This window comes from Rhineura floridana, chromosome 1 (genome assembly GCF_030035675.1).
Source record: "Rhineura floridana isolate rRhiFlo1 chromosome 1, rRhiFlo1.hap2, whole genome shotgun sequence".
Taxonomy (NCBI): domain Eukaryota; kingdom Metazoa; phylum Chordata; class Lepidosauria; order Squamata; family Rhineuridae; genus Rhineura; species Rhineura floridana.
The window spans coordinates 146,900,591-146,924,388 of record NC_084480.1 but is presented as its reverse complement, the minus strand read 5'-3'; the positions used below and the strand labels follow the sequence as shown (position 1 = coordinate 146,924,388).

The 23,798-nt window shown below is 37.7% G+C and overlaps 1 protein-coding gene across 18 annotated transcripts in view; it reads right to left on the bottom strand.

Annotated features, from left to right (window-relative positions):
• Positions 1-1,675: 1,675 nt before the first annotated feature.
• PURG (purine rich element binding protein G) overlaps positions 1,676-23,798 on the bottom strand; it is a 31,507-nt gene continuing 9,384 nt past the window's right edge. Inside the window, exons 3-8 of one of the 18 annotated variants that reach the window (XM_061635752.1) lie at positions 19,084-19,168; positions 16,422-17,469; positions 10,736-14,123; positions 4,757-4,984; positions 3,354-3,481; positions 1,676-2,072 (exon numbers count right to left, since the gene is read on the bottom strand). In XM_061635752.1, the coding sequence (XP_061491736.1) occupies positions 19,139-19,168 (30 nt within the window). In that variant the 3' untranslated portion in view covers positions 1,676-2,072; positions 3,354-3,481; positions 4,757-4,984; ... (1 more) ...; positions 16,422-17,469; positions 19,084-19,138. The other 17 variants (XM_061635742.1, XM_061635770.1, XM_061635800.1 and 14 more) reach the window with 17 other exon arrangements.

Below are 23,798 nucleotides of genomic sequence, written 5' to 3'. Positions count from 1 at the left end.
AATGCATTTTTATATTATAAACCATTTTGGTAAGATTTGTATTCTGAAAGGCAGGATATAAATAAGTAAACACCATCAGGTCAACAGGGAACGACAGTTTCGAACTACCTAGACCTAGATAACCTAGCCGTAGCAGTCGGCTGAAGAATCACTTGTGTGTAAGGGCTGAATTATGCGTTAACCCCCATGCTGACTTGCCCCCCCCCCCAATCACACTGGCTGTCTTTGGGATATATTTACACTCCAATGAGATGGGGTCACTTTGTCTCCCAGAAACCCTTTTTTTGGTCACCGTAAGTGTGCTCGACACTACCAAAGCACCTTGAGCAAAAAAACACTTATTCAGAGGCGGCAGAATTTTTCTGAGCAACATACATTGGCCCCTTCTCCATGCATACTGAGTAAATAACACAATTTCTGGGTTATTTTTGGACCCCAGTGGATTTTTTGTTTCCAGAAGAAAAATGGTAAGTTGTAACTGGCTGAAAGTTCGGGATGTTGTACAGGTGTCAGTTTGTGACAATGTCCTAGAGGGATATCCCCATAGGTTTACCTATGTCTAAATTATACAATGAAAAGTGTACCTGGGGCCCAAAAATGCCCCACAAGTCTGCTTGAGGGTGAAGGTAGAATCTGTGCCTTAGAACGTAAGATTCAAAAGCTGTAAAATGGTAGTAGGACATATGTGTTTCAAGTGAAGGAGGTGTAGGCTGAGTAGGGTGCCAAATGCTTCCTCAACCCTCTGCCATTCTCCCCTGCATCCTCCTCCTAGCTGGTGCTTGTTTTCTAGCCAGGATTTAGGACTAGAAATAAGGTCAGCTATGAGGAAAGTGGACTGCCCACACAGATATGCGTTGAGTGAATGTCATGCCTGACCACTTCTCCCTGGAGGCTGCTGTGACAATGCGAGAAGGAATTCTGTTTTCCCCAACCAATGTCAATCTTTTTCCAGATACAACCAAAGTGGCTAGGGATCAAACCACATGAAAACAGCTCCCATGCTGCAGTAGTGGTGTCTGAATTAGGCCTCAGTTTCCACTCGTTCCATACCCTTTTTCAACTTAAGGGCTGGATAAGAGGCAAGGGCTATCTTTAACCTGTGTTTGTTGCATGAAGTTTATGCCCTTCACAAATATTAAAATGCTAGGCTTGGAGATTTTTTTACTCATCAACCTTTGGTTAGTTACCTTAATCTTCAGCAGGGTTGACTTACATGACATTAACAAGCAGGACTTCTCACCACCATAAGCAAGTTCTAGTATGGCTCTACTTCTGATCCCTTTCTCAGTTAAGGATCTCTGCGTCTTAGTGTAGAGGACATTATTCTGAACACCAACTGCAGTTTTTCTTCACAATCCACTAGCTTCTGAGGAATGGTGCTACCAGCTAATTGGGATGGCATATTATTGCTAAAACAAAACAAACTGTTCTCTCAATTCCTCAGAAAAATGAAATGGATTAGATTTTTTTAAAAAAAAGGATTGTAAAGAAGTAAATATTTAAGCTGTGTGATCCTGAGGTGAAATTCTCTCTTCTCAGAGATAAGAAACACATGCTTCCAGTATCTGAGCTAAAACAAAAACCGTATCAAGCATATGCATTTCATTTTTATACGTTGACAATTTTCAGTGAAACGTATCTATTTACAGAATAATTGCTTAAGACTACACAAGTAAGCAATTTATTGTAAGACAGAACAAACAGTGGCAAACAACAATACGTAAATTCAGTTGATAATGGGGCAAATAGACTTGTCAAACTGACAAATATATATTTATATGTACATTCCTCCAAAAAGCAGCTCAGTATTAAAAACAAATCATCTCGGCAAAAAATTTAGGAAATCTGATAGAACAAAGATGTTTGCAAGTGAGAGTAGTGGCAAAGGATACACGAAACACTGTTTTTTTTTAAGTGATAACTTTCCTTCTTTTGGGTACCTTATAAGTAGACATGGATATCATCTTTCACAGAATGATGAAGTCTTTTCTACATATGAATGTGATGGTGTAATTCTGGACAGTACCAGTTAAAGAAAACAGGTGGGGACAAATGTATTTTTGAATGATCCCCTGTAAAAGTAAAAAAAAAAGTTCATTTTTAAAAAGACACAGGCAACTTTCAACATGTAATATGCACATCAGGAAGAAAGATAGAGCATGCCCCTCTCCTTGGTATTTTAGTTTACCAGGGAACTTTTTACATGAGGTAGCATTAAAAAAATACAACTTCCCTTTTCACCTGTAGTCTGAAATGATACAGTGCAGAGTTCAGTCTTCATCACAGATAAAATATACTATTGTACTTTCAGAGTTGTTTTAAGAATTTAAGACATTACCTTGATACCATTATTCTTGTACCAGGGTCTGCCCACATTACCTCCTCCTCCCCCCAGAGTCTGGGGACATCAGTCCTCTGGCTGAATCTACGTTCACAATGCTCTGTGCTGCCTCTCTCCACTCCCCTTCACTACATAGGGAAACAGGGATAGCTGTCTACTAGTATGTCTGACAGTTCATTTAAACTTGGGATTTGTGGTGGGTTATACTGTGGTATTTTACAACCTTAAGAGTTTGGTGTTTACAATGTTGCAGTCTGTCTTAAAGCCTTTGGAACAAAACTGAGCAATTCCACTTTTGAAAAAAAGCTTTTATGTACATTGGAATATTCCTTGTTTGTCAGCTATCTGTTCAAAATGTATGTGAACTATAAAAGAAAATAGAACTACAGTATTTTGATTTTCCACACATCTCTAAATATTAGATCCTATAGTAATTGGTCACCGACAGGTCAAATCATATCACCTAGCAATTCCCCTTGGGTGAAATAAGTTCATGAGAATTATGCTTTTTTTACCTCATAATATATAGAAATGTCGAGCTTTTTACATAAAAATCATTAAAACACTGAGTTAGTTTAAAGTGAAGTTTAAACATTGTTCCATTTTGCCTCAATCAAAGCATGCTAGAGCCATGTGGATTTGTCTTCATTGAAATTCTGTTTTTGACCAATGAAACCTTTGGTTTGATTCACTTTAATGATAATTCCTCTTCCATGTGCAGGCACATTTTTTAGGTGTATATGTCAGCTGCTTTATATGTACATTGAAAAATGTTACGTGTGAATGCAACAAATAAACATATAATACAGGTAAACCAGTCAGGGAGCCATGATTGGTTGCAGGTTCCTACTGAGTGCTTATTCAACGGAAAAGCTATATTTGACTATAATATGTGAAATGGCTTTATGGTTCATTATAAGCAGGATTATCAGAGCAAAAGGTTAGGGATCCTTAATCAGTAAAGGTGCTTTCAGTCCTCTTCTGGACTTGACTGTGTGTATAAGATACATACCTCATGTGACATTTTCAAACAGATTCATGAACAAGCAGTGACTAACAAGTCAAAATGAAGAAACTATGGCCTGGGTCAATTACAAATCCATTCATAACAAATGAGAGAGCTGCTTTTTGAAGAATCATCTGAAAACCCAATAAAAAAACATATAAAACACTGGATTGTCAATGGTACTGTGAAACAATTCAAGTTTAAATCATGGTGGTTGTTTTTTACTTTTACGAACAGATGAGACACTTTTCAACTTCAAGCTTTTTTCCCCCAGCATGTCAGCAGTTAGCATCCACAAAAGCACCATTTGATATGGGAGAGTTAGCACCATATAGTTTTAGGATCTAACTGCCATCATGCACTGCTGACAAACTTGGAACATGAAAATCTGTGTGGTACTTAGTACAGTCTTATACAAGGCAATTTATGATTATTCATACAGTACAATACAGTCACTGATCAATGAACCTTTGAATACAGTACATGACAAGTCACATCTGAACACCCTGTTAATACTAGAGTATGCTGAAGATTTTAGAAGCATCTTGAGTGTAACACAGGGACTTTGTTGCCAGGCTTAGTTCATCCCTCTGAATTTCAGGGTCTGATATTTACATGGCCTCAAAAACCAAACAAAAAGCATTCCAAGCATTGCATGGGCAGTTGGAATCAGTGCCAAATGATTTGATTAAGAAATGCATTGAAAAGTGAGATAAACTATTAGGGCGGTTAAATTTAGAGTTCTATGCACTCGTTTTTATCCAAGCTCAACTTCATCTTGTGTGTTTACCTTTCACTGTACATTGTGAAGAATGTAGAAGAATTGGAGAAATGTCTGGGGGCAGTAATCAGTCTGCGAACAAACTTGAAGTATACCACAGGATAGTTTAGCATTTGGGTGCTACCAGGTTAGCCCTACATCCTGACAAAGAGAGCTAAAAACTGCCGACAGGATAAAAAACTCTAGACTACTCCATTTTCACAAATATTCTCCCTGCATATAGCAGTGGTCTGTACTTTAAGCTGATGAAAATTACTGGGATGTAACAAGAGCCATAATGATTCCACCTCATTGGCCAATGCCCTTATAACTAATCTTTCTAGTTCTATTCTCTCAGTCTTACTTCTCCTCTGGATCCCAGGAAGCCTGTGACCAGTTAGACATCTCTCTTTCAATTTTTGACATATTTTAACCCTGCACCTGCCCTTGCCTTCAGACTTCTCTCTGCCATCCATTATGACCCTTTTCATCTAATTGCTTTGATATTCCTTCTTCTCCATTACTAAAAACCCTGCCACCACCTAGGGCCTTTGTCTTCCCTTTAACATGGCTTTTGAAGCCCATCTCCTCTGTTAAGCAGTGGCTATGCACAGGATTTACAGCAACTTGATTACTTTTTCAATCTTACCTTGCTTTTTTGTCTCTCTCTTCTTCTGGAGAGCCCCATAGTATCCACATGCATTCTGCTGTGATCTCTCTTCCCCTATTCCTAGATAGTAGTTTTGCTTATATAAGCTTGATCCTTTACAGCACATATCTACTGCTCTAAAAAAAAGGTCTTGCTCTCCCGCCTCACATCTCATCATGGTTTCCTGATATCTCTCAGCAGAAATTCAGGTGTCTTCTCAACCCCAGCCTGGTTAAAAAGCAGAGCTTTTTAATTACTTGAAGGATCATGCATGGTTATTTATAACACATTGATTCAAGTGATGACCACCATATATGGACATTGAGCAGACAATCGGAGCTCTTAGATTGCTTGACATCACCTCAAATGTAATCCTTCAGTGGAGATAGATCACACATTCAAGCTGTGTGTCATCTTGTGTTAACAAATTGAGAACTCACCCACATATTCAGAAAAAGCATGCAGTATAGCCCTTTTGTGATAGTATTACTGCAAAAGACAGGGACCACAAGATCCATGTTTAAAACTTCTGTACAGAAAACTGGCATATCAGAAAGAGGCTGTGTTATAATCATTTTTCCTTGTCATGCTAGCTTTCCAGAGCCATGCAGAATTTCTTTAAATGAGAAAGACTAGTCACACTTGCTCTGAAATGTGTCATTCAATGCATGCATTTGTGTATCTGTCTCCTAAGGCTTATTTCTATTGCAGCACAGCCAAACTTCATACAGCTGAAGTTATTTGTATTCCTTTCTCTTCAAGCATCCTTTTTCTCACTAATACCCTACACCTGTCCATAGCTTGCTCTTGAAAAATATAGTCCCCTTCAATCAGCAATGACTCCAGTCTTCAATATATTTATTTACTTGAATGTGCTTCCTTTTTCATTTTTGTGACTATCTCAAGTGAATACGATCTTGAGTCTAATCCTTTCTCCCAGACAAGAGAAAGCAAAATACAGAATTTAAACATCAGCCGCAGAGGTGCTTCTGTTACTGTGTACCGTTTGAGAGGTCTTTCACAACAGCACATTGTTTCTCATCTATTGTTCTGTAATGCTTGTAATAAAATTATGTTAATTTACTATGTCACATATATGCAGGACAGATCTGCATATTCCCTTATTATTCGACTGCACTTCTTTTTGTAGACATAGTGCTTCCCTTGCTGTGCATATGGTATTTTTTTGTTGGCATAATCTCGCTCTGTGTTTTACAGTATAAGCCCCTTTCAAATGTATGCTTGTTTGATGGCAAGTGTGAGAACCTCACATTCAAAAACTGTAAATATTATCCTGTTAAAGGCATATGCAATCATTTCGGTTAAGAGTTAAGGGGCTCAAATGGATAATCCCACAAATTACTTGTCTTAGGCTAGGCATTTCTTGTAAGGTCTACTCTTGAATGGCCAATACTTACATTTTAGAAAAGAGATCATGTAAAGAGACCCTGAACTTAAGTTGCTTTAAAAACAATTCTGAAATCGTGTAACATAATGGTATAAGTCAAATAGACAGAGGGGGGTTTGCACTTAAGATGATGTCTAGAGAGACCAGTCTTGTACATCAAGGAAAGCAAAAACCCTGAAATATTCATGCAGGCATGATTACATGTTCCACACGTATGCCATTTTGTACCTCTAGTATAGTTAAGAACAGGGTACATAGGAAAAAGTGCTAAGTTACAGTATATTTGCTTTTTAAATATGTTAACAATAGAACAGCAAAACAGATTGCTTGAAAACAGAGTCAGTATCGTACAGTAAGTTCACATTTAATTCTTTACCATGTCTACAATTGTAACACATGCATTGTATTTCCATTATTTTTATTCCATAGGACCAACATCCTTCAGAACAGTGATCTACCTTTAAAACAAATTTGCTAAGGAAAATATTAAGCATCACATAAGTTTAAGAAGATTCTTTTAAATCAGCATTACATGTACTTGTTTACATTTACGATTTTTCATGCCATGACTTTAAAACACCTTTTGGTTAAGAATATCCTACTAAAGAATAGTACCATTGGGGAAGAATACACACACAGAATAAACTGCTACCTGCTATGCACATGATTTTGATTAACTTGATTGTTGTAATGGCATGTTCTGATTATAGGTGCAGTTGTGAAATTACCTTTACACTTATGGAAGTATTAATACTAAAAATGATAATTAAAATGATTACACATGCTGTTAAAAATAAGAACAAACAAATCCACCACTGACTATTGTTAAACACTGCCCGTGTGCCATTACAATTTTTTTATATATATATTTTAAAAGCAGCTCATTATTCCTAAGAAATATTTTTACATGACCATTTTACCTGTAGGCTAAGAAAAGAATGTATCAGGAAAACAAATGTCTAGTTGAAGAGGACCACCATTTCTTTTTTTAGTTTCTCTTCCTCTATATGAAAATGTCCCTTGCAGACCATTTAGCCTACTAAACTAGGTTGGTAAACTTGTCTGGATTAAAACAATCTTGGATGGGATCCAAAAAAAGGCCCATGCATGTATGTTTCTGGATGCAGCTCCTTGTATCATATTGAATGCAGCTCTACATGGCTTTGTAGACTTTGGGTGTAGCTTTGTAAGAAAGCTGCAGCAGGATGGCAGAACATGTGGATCATATGTTAAGATTTTATTGTATATTAGCTTAGAAGAGGGGAAATTGCTGGATTTTTATAGATTTTACACAATGTTTAATTTGACTTTAGAAGCGTTCTCACTCTCTCATACACACCATTTTTATCACAATAAGTGAAGGGACTAAATATACTAATTACAGTTAAATATATTTAGGTTAGTTCAAGATAGACAGTGACATTCTTATAATGTTCAGAATTTGGAAGAAACCATTAAACTTTTAAGAACTGTTTAGACAGATTTCACTGTTGTGGTAGAATCAATATAACTATATTGCAACACAAACACTTGGATTCCTAAAGCTCATGGAGACTTATTTCTGCTATGCAAATAGGCTGTACAAAAATCAATTAATTTATTAGTCTAGACTGAGAATACAACACGGGGCCTGATGAAACATATTAAGATAAAGGCTCCAACCAAGCTTCATACATTCCTAATAAAGATGTGCTGCATTTGGTCCTTCCTTATTCCTGCATAAGCAATTGGTGCTGTCAACACCAACCATTTGCTGAGGGCTGCATTCATGGTTCTTGACAAAAAGAGAGTAGTGGGAACTGTACCTGCAATCTCAAAATCTGGGTGGTGCCATGACAAGTGCATGCAACACCTGTTTGTGTATGCAGCTTCCACTCAACAAAAATGCACACAGAAGCTAGCTTCAGTATATGTATTGTGCCAGCTGAATCAAGGCACATTACACTAAAGAGTATGAATATTTTGGGTTTTTTAAAGAAATAATCTCATTAGCTTTTATAGAGTGACATCTAGAAATCAGTTGTATCTAGAGGTAAAAATATTTGCATAAATTAGTTTTATAAATTAGTTTTATTTGCCACCTAGGCCTTAATAGTTAATTTCTTTAACAGTTCATAAGTATTTAGCATCATGAAGTAAATCTGGAACACCACATTTAACGGTTTCAAATAATGTAGAGCTAATACATTTGATGGTTGATGGCAAGAATATAAAGCAGACAAAGCATTTTTCAAGTCAGTTTCTTCTATCGTAGAACAGAGATCTGATGTTTTATTTGCAGCCAACATAAATTTAAAGATGGAATTTGTGTAGAAACTGCCTCCCTGCCTTAGTGAACTTTCCATAAATTAAGAGTATTCCATATATGCAATTGTATAACTACTAGTGATTGTTCCTTCTAAGGCATCGTAGCTCTATCTTGCTAAAGAAAAGTTGTTTCGCAGTTGAAACTACAATGTAAGTCAAACTGATTTACAGGCAGAGTACTCTTTGTTTTTCTCAATTGCTTAAACATTCTCAATTGCATTAATGCTTATGCACAGAGTGAACTATAACTTGGGAGTCTCTCTCTCACCTGTCCATGATAATCCCCCATGGTAAAAACTTCCATTATCAAACTTTGTGTACAGAACTCTACATTAGAAACCATGTTAATTATTTCATACTCTGTCAAAATAATGCAGAGTTTAAAACACGTGCTCTTCATGTCTATTTAAAAAGTTTTGCCATGTCTCTTTGGTGTTTCGGAAGGCCTGTGCTCCTGTGGGTGTACATATGCACTTTTTTAAAGCTCAGATTTGTCTAGATGTCGGCAATTTAGCACTGTTTGTTTAAAGTTACTAAATAGTTTGGATCCCTTCCTTTTCAACAGTTTATAAAGTTCTTATATAATTAAAAAAGAGTTAGGTACCAGGCAGTGGCCACATTTATGAAAAGCTAACTTCATACAGCTGCCACCTACATTAAACATACACCCTGTAAGGACTACACAAAAATGGGGGCAAACAATATGTTTAAAACTCAGTGCTAGTAGTATTTATAAAAGTGCGGTGCTCCATATACTAAGAAGAAAAGTGACTACGAGTATTTAAAGTGCTAGCTTTGATAATGGTTTAGGTTAGTATCCCAAACCTAATTAGACTGTCACGGTACTTAAGAGAGTTAGAGTAAGAGCCAAGAGCACAGGTGCTGCACATGCCATGGCAAATGTGCTCCCTATTACAATTTGCTACGTTTAAAGAAATATGCAGTGCTATTGCAATTATGTACAAACAACATACATTGTATATACAACTTGCATTGTATATACAACTCATATTATAATACAAGTCCATAGACTTAATCAGCAGAAGACAATTTGAAAAGCAAAAGTACCAGTACTTCTCGCAGGTCTTCCAGAACAAGTCTTTCTGAGGTTTCTGCTACCATGAAGCCAGAGGTCTATCTGACATGTCCCTGAATAGCCTGCCAAATGTTAGCAAGAGACATAGGCTAGCTTCATCAATGCTTCAACATGCAGTTTGCAGAGAAGTCATATTCAGATGATCTTTTTTAAAGGACAGACTCACAGCTGTCCTTACATAATATCAGTCTACACATTAAACTGACTAGAGCAATTTAATGAATGTTAATAAATTACAGCACAGTCCTATGTTTACTCAGAAATAAGTCCTATTGAATTCAATAGGGCTTAGTCCTATGTAAGGAGTTAGGATTGCAGCTTTAGGTTATGAATTCGTTATTACTGCACTTGATGTTAGATTTTAGTTTCTATAAAAAAGAAGCAAATTATGCTCTCTTCTATGCTGGTACTTTCTTTACACTTTTTGCCCACCATTCCATAAAGGTGTGAGAAACTGGCAAAACAGAAAAAATCATGAAACGATCTGAAGGTGCCAGGGAGCCAAGTACTAGCAATAAAACACGTTAAATATTTAAAGCTGTTATCTTGAAACTCCAAGCCCATATCATTACATTTTTTGGGAGAGTGAAAATCACAGCCCACTCCACTATGGTTCAACAGAGACAGGAGAAGAAAAAGAAGAGCTGCTACTGGACCAACACACTGGAGCCCACCAGAAACTCTTGTCTTGGTGCTCTAAAGGCATGCATGGATCTAGGTTGATAGACATATCAGTCCTGCCCTTGCAGTCCAAGTGAGAGTGGCATCTTTGAGAACAGGATACCCTTTTGGCATTGCCTGGGAAACTATTGTTTTTGTGACAGAGTATGCCAATTACTCACCTCAGTTATACTGCACAAATCTAGAGACATTAAGATCAGAGAATTGAAATGCACAGTATGCAGTCTTGACTATACAACCCCACTAAACATTCTACAAACCAACTCACAAAGAGATATGTAATATACCTATAAAATATTTAACATACAAGGCAACTGCATTCTATAAGAGGGCCCTCCTGAACTGTTTGTTGAACTGTAACAATACTCAGCTTTGCATTTTAAAAATGCAGAAACTAACAGTTTAAGAATAGTCCAGCTTAACAATAGCGTTAACAAAAAAAATATGCATTTGTTCCTTGCATCATCAAACCTGCCATAATGCTTACCTGAGCCTAGAATTTACACCAAGAGTGCCTTTCTTGCTTTACAATCCTTGCCAGACAATGCTGCCACAATGACAGTAACTTTATATTTGATTCAGATTCTGCTTCAAATAAAATAAAGTTATGTTAAGAACAGTATAAAAACTACTATCCTTACCATAATTTTTCCACTAGAGACAGTAACCAAGACTTTCTCTCTGCCAATGCAATTATCTGCACTGCTGGTGCTTGCTAATACAAAAATATGTATCCTGCCTGTATGTGGTCATGCTGCTAAAGGGAGGTTTGATCATTAGTTGATGACTGGAATGTGTGAATGGGCCATCAGAAATATAACATCATAGTTAGAACCGTCATATCCTAAGAATACAAAAAAGCTTGTTGGATGAGGCCAATGACCCATCTAGTCTAGCATCCTGTTTTCACAGTGGCCAGCGGATGCCTGTGGGAAGCCCACAAGCAGGACATGAGCGCAAGAACACTCTCTGCTCCGGTGGTTTCCAGCAACTGGTATTCATAAACATACTGCTTCCAGCTATGGACGAAGAGCATAGCCATTGTAGCTAGTAGCAATTGACAGCCTTATCTTCCATGAATTTGTATAATCTTTTGAAGTCGTCCAAATTAGTGGCCATCACTGCCTCCTGTGGGAGCCAAGTCCATAATTTAACCATGTACTGCATGAAGAACTACTTTCTTTGGTCTGTCTTGAATCCTCCAACATTCAACTTCATTGAATGTCCACAAGTTCTAGTGTTATGAGGGAGTAAAACTTTTCTTTATCTACTTGCTCTATGCCATGCATAATTTTATATATTTCTATTATGTTGCATCTTACATACCTTTTCTTTAAACTAAAAGCCCCAAGTGCTGCAACCTTTCATCATAGAGGAGTTGCTCCATCTCCTTGATAACTTTGGGTGCCATTTTCCCTTCACATCACCTTAATAATGCTTTTCAATGGAGCTAGGTTACATATTCAGCTGCCAGTCATAACATTAAATAATGAAGATGCATGCATGAACTACATCTAAGTAGTATAGCCTAGACATGTACAATTGGCTCACTACTTCTCTTCTAAAATATCTCCAAATGTGGAGAGGGTCATGCAACAGGACTGTAGCTTTGGTACTTCAGAAAAATATGCAGTGCTAACTTTGGCAGTTGTTGTTCCAGTTATCCTGTTGTCTTTTAAAATTAAAAGTTTACATGCAGGTAACAATATCCCAACATACTTCATATTTTGCTTCTACAGGGGAAGTAATTCCCAATGTAATAAAGATTTTATTAGCAGAAATTTGTGGGATGAAGGATGGGAACAGCATAAAAAGCAGAAGCTAGCAAGGGAGACAGATGCTAGTTCATCAACTATTCAGATTTTTTATTTTCCATCCTTTAGGTTAGGTTGCTATTATTCTAATGCTTATATTGCTGAAGTTGCTATGGTAGGTTTGCAAGAGTGTATATCAAACATTTTCTTTGTATGCATGATGCCAACCACCAAGTATACAGGCACATGTACACGGTTATTTTCAGCTGGTTCTGGGGGCAGGCACAAGCATTTTAGGTTGTTTTTAAATTGTTTTTAATGTCATATTTTAAAACTCTTGTAACCTGCCCTGGGACCTTTGGGTGAAATCTGGGTAATAAATGATGATGATGATGATAATGTGTCATTGAAAAGCAAAATTCCGACTTCTGGCAGGGGCCTCTCAATGCATAGTGATGGCTATGATGGCACATCACTGGAAAGGCACATTGCTCACCAGAACACCCTGTGCCCCAGCCAGCCAGCTTAATGGAAAACCAGAGGAGAGACTGTTTTATCTCTGTCCATCTCTAGAGCCTAAAAGTAGGCCCAATCTTGGTGAAGGTTCAGTATTAGTTTTACCCTCTCTCAGGGGGAATAGACTTGGACTTTACTGAAGAAATGCTATCTAGTCAGTTGCTTTCAGCAATAGACATGATGGCAAGGCTAAAGTAGCAGCAGCATTGGCAACTATGTTGGGAGGTGCAGCATCTATTTTAAATCCTCACTCCCATGTGAAGTCTTCCACTAGCTAATTCTTGCCTCATTTGTTGCCCAGGCACTGTTTATTGTGTATAGTTGTATTGGGATACCATTTTGGAACATAGTAAGACAGATGAGTATTACTGGAGGTTCCTTAATGAAAAAAGTGAGCACAGAATCTGTCTGATTCTCACTTGCCTGGCTTTCATATGATTTGGAGAGAGGCACTGGGTCACCAACATGTTCCTTCTTCTTTTAAAGGACAACATGCATCCCAGCCATCAGCAGCCAATTTAGCTAGGTGTTCAGACAAGATTTTAGCTATTTGTGCATTCGAAATATACTTCCCCATTCCATTTCCCACTATTTTCTTCTATAGTTTGAAGAGCTTCTTATTGTAGAATTGCTTCACTTAACTGACTAATAAGCATGTTTCAAGTGTTTGTTTTCCAGATGTTTTCTAGGAGTCTGCAATAGGGCAACTATTTTTGAGCAATTTATTCTGGACAACTGGTGCTGAACTCACGATTTGTTGCTCTGAGCAATTCTGTTCAGAACAACCAAAACAGAACAATCTGGGCAATTGCTTCTGCAGAGTTTCTTTCTTTGAACTAGTTCAATCTTTCTAACTGATTTCACATACCATCCCACTTCCCCAAGAAAGACAGCAACCCAGTGCCTTCTTCATGCAAACTAAATGAGACTGGCGGTGTCAGACTATCTCCATGCAAGCAAAGGGTACAAATTGCAGACCTAGATCTGATGAGACTGGTGCGAGTACAATCTTAAATTTGACAATGGCTGAGCTGCTGGGAGCCTAAGCCAGGCTCATCCAAAGATTCCAGCAGCAACAGAGGGAGGCAGGTTTGCAGAAAGAAGGCAATCAGAGGCAAGGTTACCAACAAATTATGATTTGGGAGATGGAGGCACAGAAAGTGAAGGGAGGAATATGAGATGGCAACTTTCCCTCTATAGGAGGCCCCCACCCCACCGCCAAATAAAGATTTGACTTATTAGAGCCCACTTGGCAGGCTTGCTTGCTAAAGCTCTCAGAAAGAGGAAATGGGGGCTTGGCCCATACCAAAACAATACAAAAATTCACAGGTGTATGTTTCCTAATGCATTCTGAGGGAATTCTTTATCAAGGGAAAGGTTTTCTGCTGATTAAAAGCATGGGACAAATTTTCAACTACAGCTCAACAACGCATGTCTTTTGATGCCTTTCTGAGTGTATGATTATGTTTTCTTGTGTCTGACACATACCAAGGGCACAAGGAGATTTGGCTATTAGGGCAGGCCCATATTAGAGAGCACGATGTCACACTGGCTTCAGATGTTGCCACTGATGATCCATGGAGGAGTAGTTCTTTCAGAAAGATCCTAAAAAGAGAAATATGTTGACATCTTACTCTGCTCTGTGTTGATGTGGAAGAGGCCCAAAAAATTGGTAGTAAGAATATCAAGAGGGCAGAGGAAGGATTCCACTCAGAATTGAGTTCCCTAACTATATGGAAATTTAGGCTAAAGGTGACCTGGCATCTTATTAAATATTTTGAAATATTCCAAAATACTGCAGGGGATTCAAGTAATAGCTGCACAGGGAGCTTAGCTGGGAGTAATAGCTGCACTGGGAGCTCAGTTGGGAGTTTGCAACACAATAGCAGTTCCCACTAAAGGAGAACAGCCACCCAAAGGCAGGATTCCTTTCTTAGGAGATGCTTTCAGGTGCAGCATAAATCTGCATGCCTTTAACATCTGGAGCCACCCCTATGAGTATCATGATCTTGACCATACAGATCCTTTAGTCTCTCCTGAACAAGCTGTTCAACCAAGGAAGGAGAACAGCTAGGGCCAGCAACGTGCCTTGGCCTCCGGATGAGGTAGCAATGTATTTTTTGGAGCTCATCCACACAATTCAAATGCAGCTTGCAGTGTTTTGGCTCGTATGGGACTAGACTGGTACCCCCTTAAGGATACGGTTAGTGCCACTGGGATGACATAATGTATTTGGATTTGATATGAGGGTGCAAAGCTAGATGCAAAAAACTGCTCAGATAGAGGAAGAGGGCTTATTGACAAATTACAAATTTAACAAGTCAGCGAACACAGGTGGCATCCACCCAAGAATTCTTAAAGAACTCAAATGTGAAATTGCTGATTTCCTAACAAAACTCTGCAACCTGTCCCTAATATCAGTCTTTGTACAGAGGATTGAAACATAACACCCATATTAAAAACAGAATTTGGAGTGGGGGTGGGTGGGAAAGAAGAGAAGAGATCCAGGAAATTACAAGCCAATTAGCTTAACATCATTCTAGTGGAAATGATAAACTGGTGGAAAACATTACTAAAAGATAAAACTATTAAGCATATAGATTTAAAAAGTCATGCTGAAGAAAAACCAGCATGGCTTCTGCAAAGGAAAGTCCTACTCCACAACTCTTTTAAAGTTCTTTGTCAACAAGCATGTATAAAATCAGACACTTGGATTTCCAAAAATCTCTTGACAAAGTCTCTCACCAAAGGATCCCAGCATTTTTTTGGCTGGCCTTTGGTGAGATGAGCATATGCCAGTCATGGAGTAAGGGTGAACTATTATGGATCAGGTGGTCTTCTGGATTAAAAGAGAGGTAGTGAAACTTTGCCCTCCAGTTGTTGCTGGACTAAAACTCCAAACGTGAATATATATGAATATAAAAAAATAGCAAATGGGTTTCAATGAAAGTAATTCTAAAGGGATGTACATTGGGGCCATCCTAACCACATATGTATATACTCAATGATGTCTGAATTGCCTAATGAGGGAAGAGATGTTGAGATTGTGAAGGGTAGCTTAATGAAAACATCAACTTGTGTGATAGATTTGAAATAGACAAATTCAGTTTTATGGAACTGAATATGAATTCTAGGGAATTAAACAAGGAGACTAAAAATAAAATTGTCGCTATTGTAATGCTTTTATACAACTCCATGGTAAAACCACATTTGGAATACTATGTGCAGTTCATGTTTTTTCATCTTAAAAACCATTATCAGGGGATTAGTCCCAGGGGATTAGGTGAAACTATTTAGAGCTTTTGTTTTAAAAAGGTATGTCAGGGAAGACAAACCCATGATAGAGCTTGATATAATTATGCATGGTGTGGAGAAAGTAGGTAAAGAGAAGTTGCTATCCTGCTTTCATAATTTTAGAATTCGGCATCCCCCAATGAAATTAACAGACATCTTCATCCAATGCATAACTGATGGAATTCACTGCCACAGGGGACTCCCCTCCCCTTATGATGCCTCCATGAGAAAGTTCTGGGATGCAGCTAATGCACAATGTGGAAAATGTAAATTTTGATGGGGAATCATAGCTTTGCTTATAGGGTGGTGGTTTCAGGAAGGAACGTCTGTGTCCAAATGATAAGGGCTACTGCTGGGATTCAGTTTCTTCATCATCTCAGAATCATAAAGTGTATGAAATCAGACATGCATTTTTTTGGCTGGCTTTAGTGAGATGAGCATATGTCAGTGCAGACTGGCAGATAAAGTAGATTTGGAGGTCCAGTCAGACACCGCCTAGGCTTTGGTTCATTTTTAAAAAAAGCAAAGATTAGTACACTGGTCTGCCTATACAACTGGTATGGAGGTTATCAGAGACATGAGGTTTTTTTAAAAAAAATTATTTCTTACTGTGATTGCAGCTTGTCTATGGCAGGAGGAGTTTCAAAATAAGGTGCACTTCTGAAGCAATCATCAAGCTGTGGCGAGGATGAAAAGCCAATTGTCTAATTAAAGTAGTTACTGAGCTCAGTAGGGTGATTTATCCATCAGCACTTGTCTGCTAGTATAGTTTGTCATGTTCTAGGAGTAGATAATGCTACAGTGGATGTGCTATCTTGCTTTCATGAGAGATTCCATTCTTTGACACTAGGTAAAAGCCTGACTCCAGAGCAGTTCTCAGGAAAGGTATGGATCTCTGGGAACAACCATAATGCAGGGGAGTATTCCATTTTGTCTTGCATGTTACATGATGTTTGTAATAGCATTTGAGTACTTCGGGTCATTTCTAGCCTCTCAAGGCTTGGGTGGGGAATGACTAATTCTGAAAGCACACACAGTGAAATGCCTAGTGTCCCTTAAGGAGCAGGACCTTGGCCCAAGACTTTTGCTCTACCTTTGACTGCAAGTAGCTTCATTAGCAAAGCCAACTTTATGGATCCATGCGAGTCTCACTGGGTGTGTAGAACACTGGAGGGCTGAACGTGTGCCTCCCCAAATAGGTCCAAAGTAGCTTTGGGCAAGCAATGCATTAATACTAGCAGAACATTTAACAATTTGGATAACTAAATAAATTGGGTGTAACCACATTAACTTATCACTTCTTTTAATAAGAAACTCAGTTGGTAACTGCTGACAGAAAACAAGACAGAGGTATCAGCATGCTTAGGCTCAAAAACAATAACCAAACATACTAAGTAGGCCAATCCCTCACCAAAACAGCCCAACAAGGACTGAGCATGCTCAGCACTTAAGAGAATGTTGAGGGTCAGTTGGAAAATAAAAATGGAAAACTGAGGGAGTGGGGAGGTGATGGAATGGCTTACGGTAGGACATAGCTGGCTGGAATCCCGAACAGGAGCACTCCTATTAGGAGGCAAGAAAACATCACACCATTTTGTTGCAGGTTCCACTTGTGGATCACAAAGCTGCTTACAGATTAATTATCCACCTGGAAAACCTATATAAGAAAGAGCTGAACAATACCCAAACATAAAAATCTGAAATGGCAACATTTCAGTAAGTGCTATTGTATATATCTTTGCTTTGAGAACCAACTTTCTTTGAAGGAGCTATCCACCAGCATTCTCACAGAGATACAAAACCAAGAACAAGCACCTACAAACAATCCTTGATCTTTACTTGAGTAAAGTGACACCACCACTGAACCAAGCACCATCAAGGGCTCATCTTCTAGTGTGATCTGATCTTCTCCTGCAGTATGTCATCATCTATCAACAATACTCTTGGCAGATGGTGGCACTTATCACATTAGAAGATGTGGAGATATTTACATGAGCCAAAAAGATGAGTCCAAACAAAAGAAAATAAATGGTCACAAATTTGACATTAAAAATGTTACCACTCAAACATGCCTGTTAGAGAATATTTCCAACGATATTCCATGGCAAACCATATATCCCATCTCCAATAAAAAAGTTCTAAAGTGAGGCTAACATTAAACTGCCAAATTAGAATTTATGAGCAAATTTGACACTGTGGAACTTAAAATCAAAAATTCCTCAGATTAACTACTTTACTATTGAAATTGTCTCTTTTTAGATGTTTACTCTACCCTATTGATCTTGCTATGTCTATCACCAGCAGCCACTAGTCAGAAGTGGACAATCACATGTTCAGTTGGCTTTTGTACTCATTTGTGCTCTCCATAGTACAGTCTTGTACCTACAACTCTCTTTTCCATTACTTGACCTTTTGACCCTGGTTTGTAAGAAAACAACTTTTTTTCCTTCTCTCTGTACTCAATACACACACACACACACACACACACACACACACACACACACATACTGAGTGCAGAGAGAAGGAAAAATATGGAAAAAGTATGTGTATATACACATATATACACCCACCAACCCACCCATTTGGATGACTACTTCACATGCCTGACCCCCCCCGCGTCCATGAATGTTTATGCTACAATAAATTTGTTAGTCTTTCAAGATGTCACAGGATTCTGTTGGTTGTGGCAACAGTGCAATCCTAACCATGTCTACTAGAAGTGGGGCTTACTCTCAGCTAAGTGAAGTTAGGACTGTAGCCTAATTAAACAACCACTCTAGACTGTATTATTTTACAGTTAGGATGATATTAGGTATGAATAAACTTAATATTAGCAAAGTTATTGCTTCTGATATCTACCAGTTGAGACATATACTGGGGAAAAACACAAAGAAATTGACCTCCTATTTATACTTTACTATATAAAAAAAGATATTTTCATCCAAGAATCTTCAGAAGGAGATACCTTACATTAGGAAATGATCTGATCTATTATCTAGTGGGGGAAAAACACCCCTCCCAGAAGTAGGATGTTATTTTTTTTAAAAAGTCTCAGTGGAAATGATTAAATATTTAGAAATCAGGCTAGGTAGTCACCACTTGAAGAGAAATCTTTATTTGGAGCCTATATATTCAGCTTGTTTGAATATCTTAGTAAGATGGCTGGATTCAGCCACAAATTATTACACTTGATGTTTTTAATGTAGTCTGAGAAACTTAAAAAAATTAAAATTTGCAGTGACATTGCTATTAGAATTGATTGCTCCATTACCTGCATGATACATTATTCTTTACTGAATAGCCCAAGTGCTCATCACAAATCTCTGCTATATCAAGGTGATCTTCAAACACAAGTGCTGCAATAAAAACATAATAGGTGAAAACAATTTTTTAAGTACAATATTAACAGTTTTCTTATCATTCTCTTCACCATTAGGTATGTCAATCTATAGGGGTTAGATATATCGCACACTTAAAAAAATCTTATTTTAAGACAAAACATGAAAATTCTTGACTACACACACACTTGACTAGAACGAAAATAAAATACATTTCCAATTTTATGTTTAAGTCCACGCATATTTTAGGTTTCTTCAGTTCTACAAGCCTGTTGCTATTATAATCCTATGCAGGTGAAACCTACTACCTAGGATAGGGTGTAGGATCAGCATTACTTCCAACCCATTTCACATGGGAGCTATCACCCTATTCTACCCTGGGTTCATTGTTACATCTGATTGCTGCTAATCCTGATTAATATGAAAATGGGGATGGTCCATGTCAGATTTCTGAAATATTAGGAAAACAGTAGATTGCTTAAGGCATCTGACTTAATATCTGACTCATACTTTCTAGAACACAGCTAACAGTCCTGAAAGTTGGGGGCCTCTGAAACAGCCCAAGAAGAGGGAAATTGGGGGAGTCCTGGAACATAGTTAAAAAACTAATGGCATTTTAACAAAAGAGTCCTATTGAATTTAAACAAATTGTGAAAATATTTTATTGCATGTGGTTTAGCGCTAGATTAATGACATCAGCAATCTTTTCCAGCACTGCACGGGGAAACAGGGGAAAAAAAGAACAAGCCATAAGCAAAAAGCTATAAAGATAGGCAATTTAAAGGATCAGATTCAGAATAATGAGCAAATAATGACTGTGTAAAAGTATCCAGTCACAGAAAACACTCATTCACATTTCACTACTTTGCTTGGCTGCTTTACAGTGGTATAGGGCATCTATTTTCAGGTGCCCCATACCTACTTTTAGTAATGAAACACAACTCAAACATGCTTATACATTCTCCTTAGGTTATGTTCTTGTAATGAATACATAAATGGTAGTTATATATAAACATTCTTAACATTTTTCAGGTAGTTTGTTACTCAGTTAACTTCATTTTAGATATATTAATGCTTGTTGATGTGTGAATGTATGTTGGGGTGGGCACTTTTCCTCTCACAACATACTCAAGGTTAGCACAGGCCTTTAGATGGTACAGAAGTACACAAACAAACCATGAACAAGTGCATCTGAAAATGACAAAATGCTTATTTGGCTAAATCCAAGAATTCCTTCGCCACCTTTGAGAATGGACACTAATCAATATTTCTGCTACTTCCATCAATTACATTATTTAATGGTACACGTACATATGTGTACAGATTGTCAGTAGGCATTCTAGAATCAATTCATATGCAAAATAGGGAGAAAAGATCCAATCATTTTAGTAGAAATCCTGCTAAATGGTAATGTCCAGCTCACCTATTTCTGTGAAACATTGGTAAATATACCTTGCCTCTGCAAACAGTGATACAGTCTCTGCTTGCTGCTGATAAACATCCCTCCTTCCTTAATCCACATCTAATTGCTTCACGCTGGAATGCTAGCCACAGTTAAGAAATAGACTATGTCTAAATTTTCAGGTAGGCAAACATTTGCAGTTTTTAGATTTTTCTGGTAATCTGTGCATGCTGTACTATGTGCTTACTAAATTTCAGCTATGTGTTGTAGAAATATCGTAGCGCTTTCAAAACTCCATGTTACTGAGCAACCAAAGCTCTAGCATCTTTTTATATAGATAATCTCAAATAATCTAGGTCTAAATTAGATACCACAACTATGGTCAATCACGCCCTATCAGACTTTTCCTTCAGGAAATCACCTCTTCTCTTTGCTCCATTCCTGCTTTCATTTCTCCTTTGTAGAGCCATTGCTTCCCCTGTGTTTATAAGATTCCTCCCTTTGACTCTCTTTTCTTTCCCTCCTCTCTGTACAGAACTCCATAATCCAGACTTCCTTTCTATGGTCCTGCCGACACCCTTTCTCTAGAACCTTCAAGATGGCACCTTGCTGACAGCTTCTCTCCTGTCCACTGCTTCTTCTGATCATTTTGCCTTAAAACATCCTCTCTCAATAAGTCTGCCCCCTCCCAACTTTCTCTCCTTGATCCAGTTTCCTCTTTATTATCCCCTTCCTTTCTTCAGCAATCCTGACTCAAAACTTTTCTGCCACGCATTCTGCAATATCATTTGCTGCTCAGCCCTTTGCAACATCAGCACAGCTCAGCAAATCAGAGGCTTCATCACTGCCACAAAAACTGTTAGTACATTATAATATTGATTATATTTATTCTGATCCAGAGTCCTGTGTCCTCTAAGGAGCACATGAGGCAAAACTGAAGAAGCAGAGACCTGCATTCATTTCACAGCTCTACTGTTTTTTAAACTTCTGAAGTAGGGGGAAAGATGGGCAGAAAACTGAAGAAGGGTTACTATTTTTCCTTCACTATAAAATTTCATTTATCCTGCAAATGAAAGTTAGTGTAAATATCTTAGGTATGCTTATTAAATTTTGAAACATAACAGTACAGTAACCCCACATGCAAACCCACATATCTCTCTCCCTCCTTTAGGAACAGCTGATTCAGTATAGCAGTCAGTAACAGTTACGGAACATCGTGCAATAGAAGGGAAGTTCATATTTTGCTATTTTAATTCTTTCAGAATCAAAAAGGAGTCCAGATACACTGGTGATATGTACTGTCAAGATGGCACTAAATATTATTAAGACCTGTTTTGTTCTCTTTTCTCTGCACTGCTCTGATGCAACTTCTCCCCTCTCCGGGGTGTAGCTCTGTGAAACCAGGATTTTGGGTGGTTTTGCAAACCTAGGTTAGCATCAATGTACTGTAGATTGAATCCTAGAGCATGGCTACTGGCAATGCAGATGGAAAACAACATTATAGTTAAAGTAAACTATGAAAAGACAATGGAAAATTCATGCAGGAAGTGAGTATACAATTCCACAGCACTCTCTTGATCTCCTAAATATGGTTAGATCAGGAATGTTATGGCTACAGTGAGATTCTGATTGCTATCCATCATCGTGCAGCAATTTTTCATGTTGTATCTGAAATATATGAATGCTCTCTAAAGAGCTTTATTTGTGTTAAAACAAATTGATAAAAATATCAGAAATATAATAAATGAATTTGTCTTGGAAAGGAGATACGCATTTGCTAAGATTCAGAAGTAATGGCTCTAGTAGTAGTGTCAGTGTAAAAACCTAAATGTAAGATTGGTTTCAAAATGAAATTTGTTTTGCAAGACCTCTGCAAAAACCCTCTCACATAAGAAGCCCTAATGGTAATACTGAAATAATTTCAAGAATAGTGTCAGGATTGCAACTTTCATATATCTGTTAAGAAAATCTCCTCTTTTATAGGAGCCCATGTAGATTCATATGGTGACTTGCAAAAGTTTACTAAAAAAAAGTCTGTTGCTACATCAAACATTACTAGAAACATTTAATAACTAGAATTGATCATATCAGTGGAAATCTCTATACTGTTAAAACTAGTTGAGTTGGTTTGTAGCCGATTCAAAGATTCAGGAAAAGTTCAGCTGTAATATTTTCGATTCTCTAAATTATTATGTGGATTATAAGGAATGAGCTCTCTGCTCATTCACTGCCAAGCGTGCACATAACTGCCCGGCTTTCGCAGTACATTTTGCTGTAACATCCAAAACAGAGAGCTGTGGTATGCTCAAACTCTCAAACCATGACCAAACCTCTAAAACTTGAAACTTCCTCATTAAGCTGATGATGAAAGGGGAGAAGGGGGCATGCAAGTTCAATCCTCTAAACCAGAGGTGGCTAACCTGGTGCCTTTCATATGTTGTTGGTCTTCAACTCCCATCATTCCAATAGTCAATGATGATGGGAGTTGTTGTCCAACTGAGCATCTGAAGGTCCAAAGGTTAGCTATCTCTACTATAAACCATTGTTGCTCAGGAATTAAAGGAGATGAAGCCCAACAATATGAAGAGAGCCACAGATTCCCTGTTCCGGGTTCAGAAGATCAAAAGCATTACATCTTAACCAAGCTTATCTGCACCAGCAAAGAGCTGCTTAGAGACAGGCTTTCAGATTCTTCAGCTACATAGTATCACAGACAGTGATGTTACACTGCCATGAGACAGGTATTTTTTGCAGCTTAGAAAACAGAAATTGTTGGCTCACCTGTAGTGATTTAGCTTTAAGAACTGGATTTAACTAGTTTGAAAAAGTATGCTCTCTTCATTTCACTCTACCTTAATCAAATAATATACCTTACTCCAGTTCATGTATTTAGAATGAAAAGTGATTTTGAAAACAGTGAAATTGAAAAATCAAGTTTTGTTTCAGACAATGCTTTGAAAAATAAAATGCAAATGTTTTACATGCACATACACATGAATTTGTACTGTAATGGTGGCTCTATAAAGAGCTTAATTTGTTCAATTAAACTGCAGATAATCTACAGCAGAGCTAAATAATAAAGTTAACATATTGCTACTGCAAAAATTTATATCGTTTCAATTAACTGAGTTATCAATAAATGATCATCAGTCCCCTGAACCATGCTAATTCTCTTCCCTATGGAGTTTTAAAGCCATTTTATTAAACAATTAAAATAAGAAAAGAATACAGACAATTTCACTAACA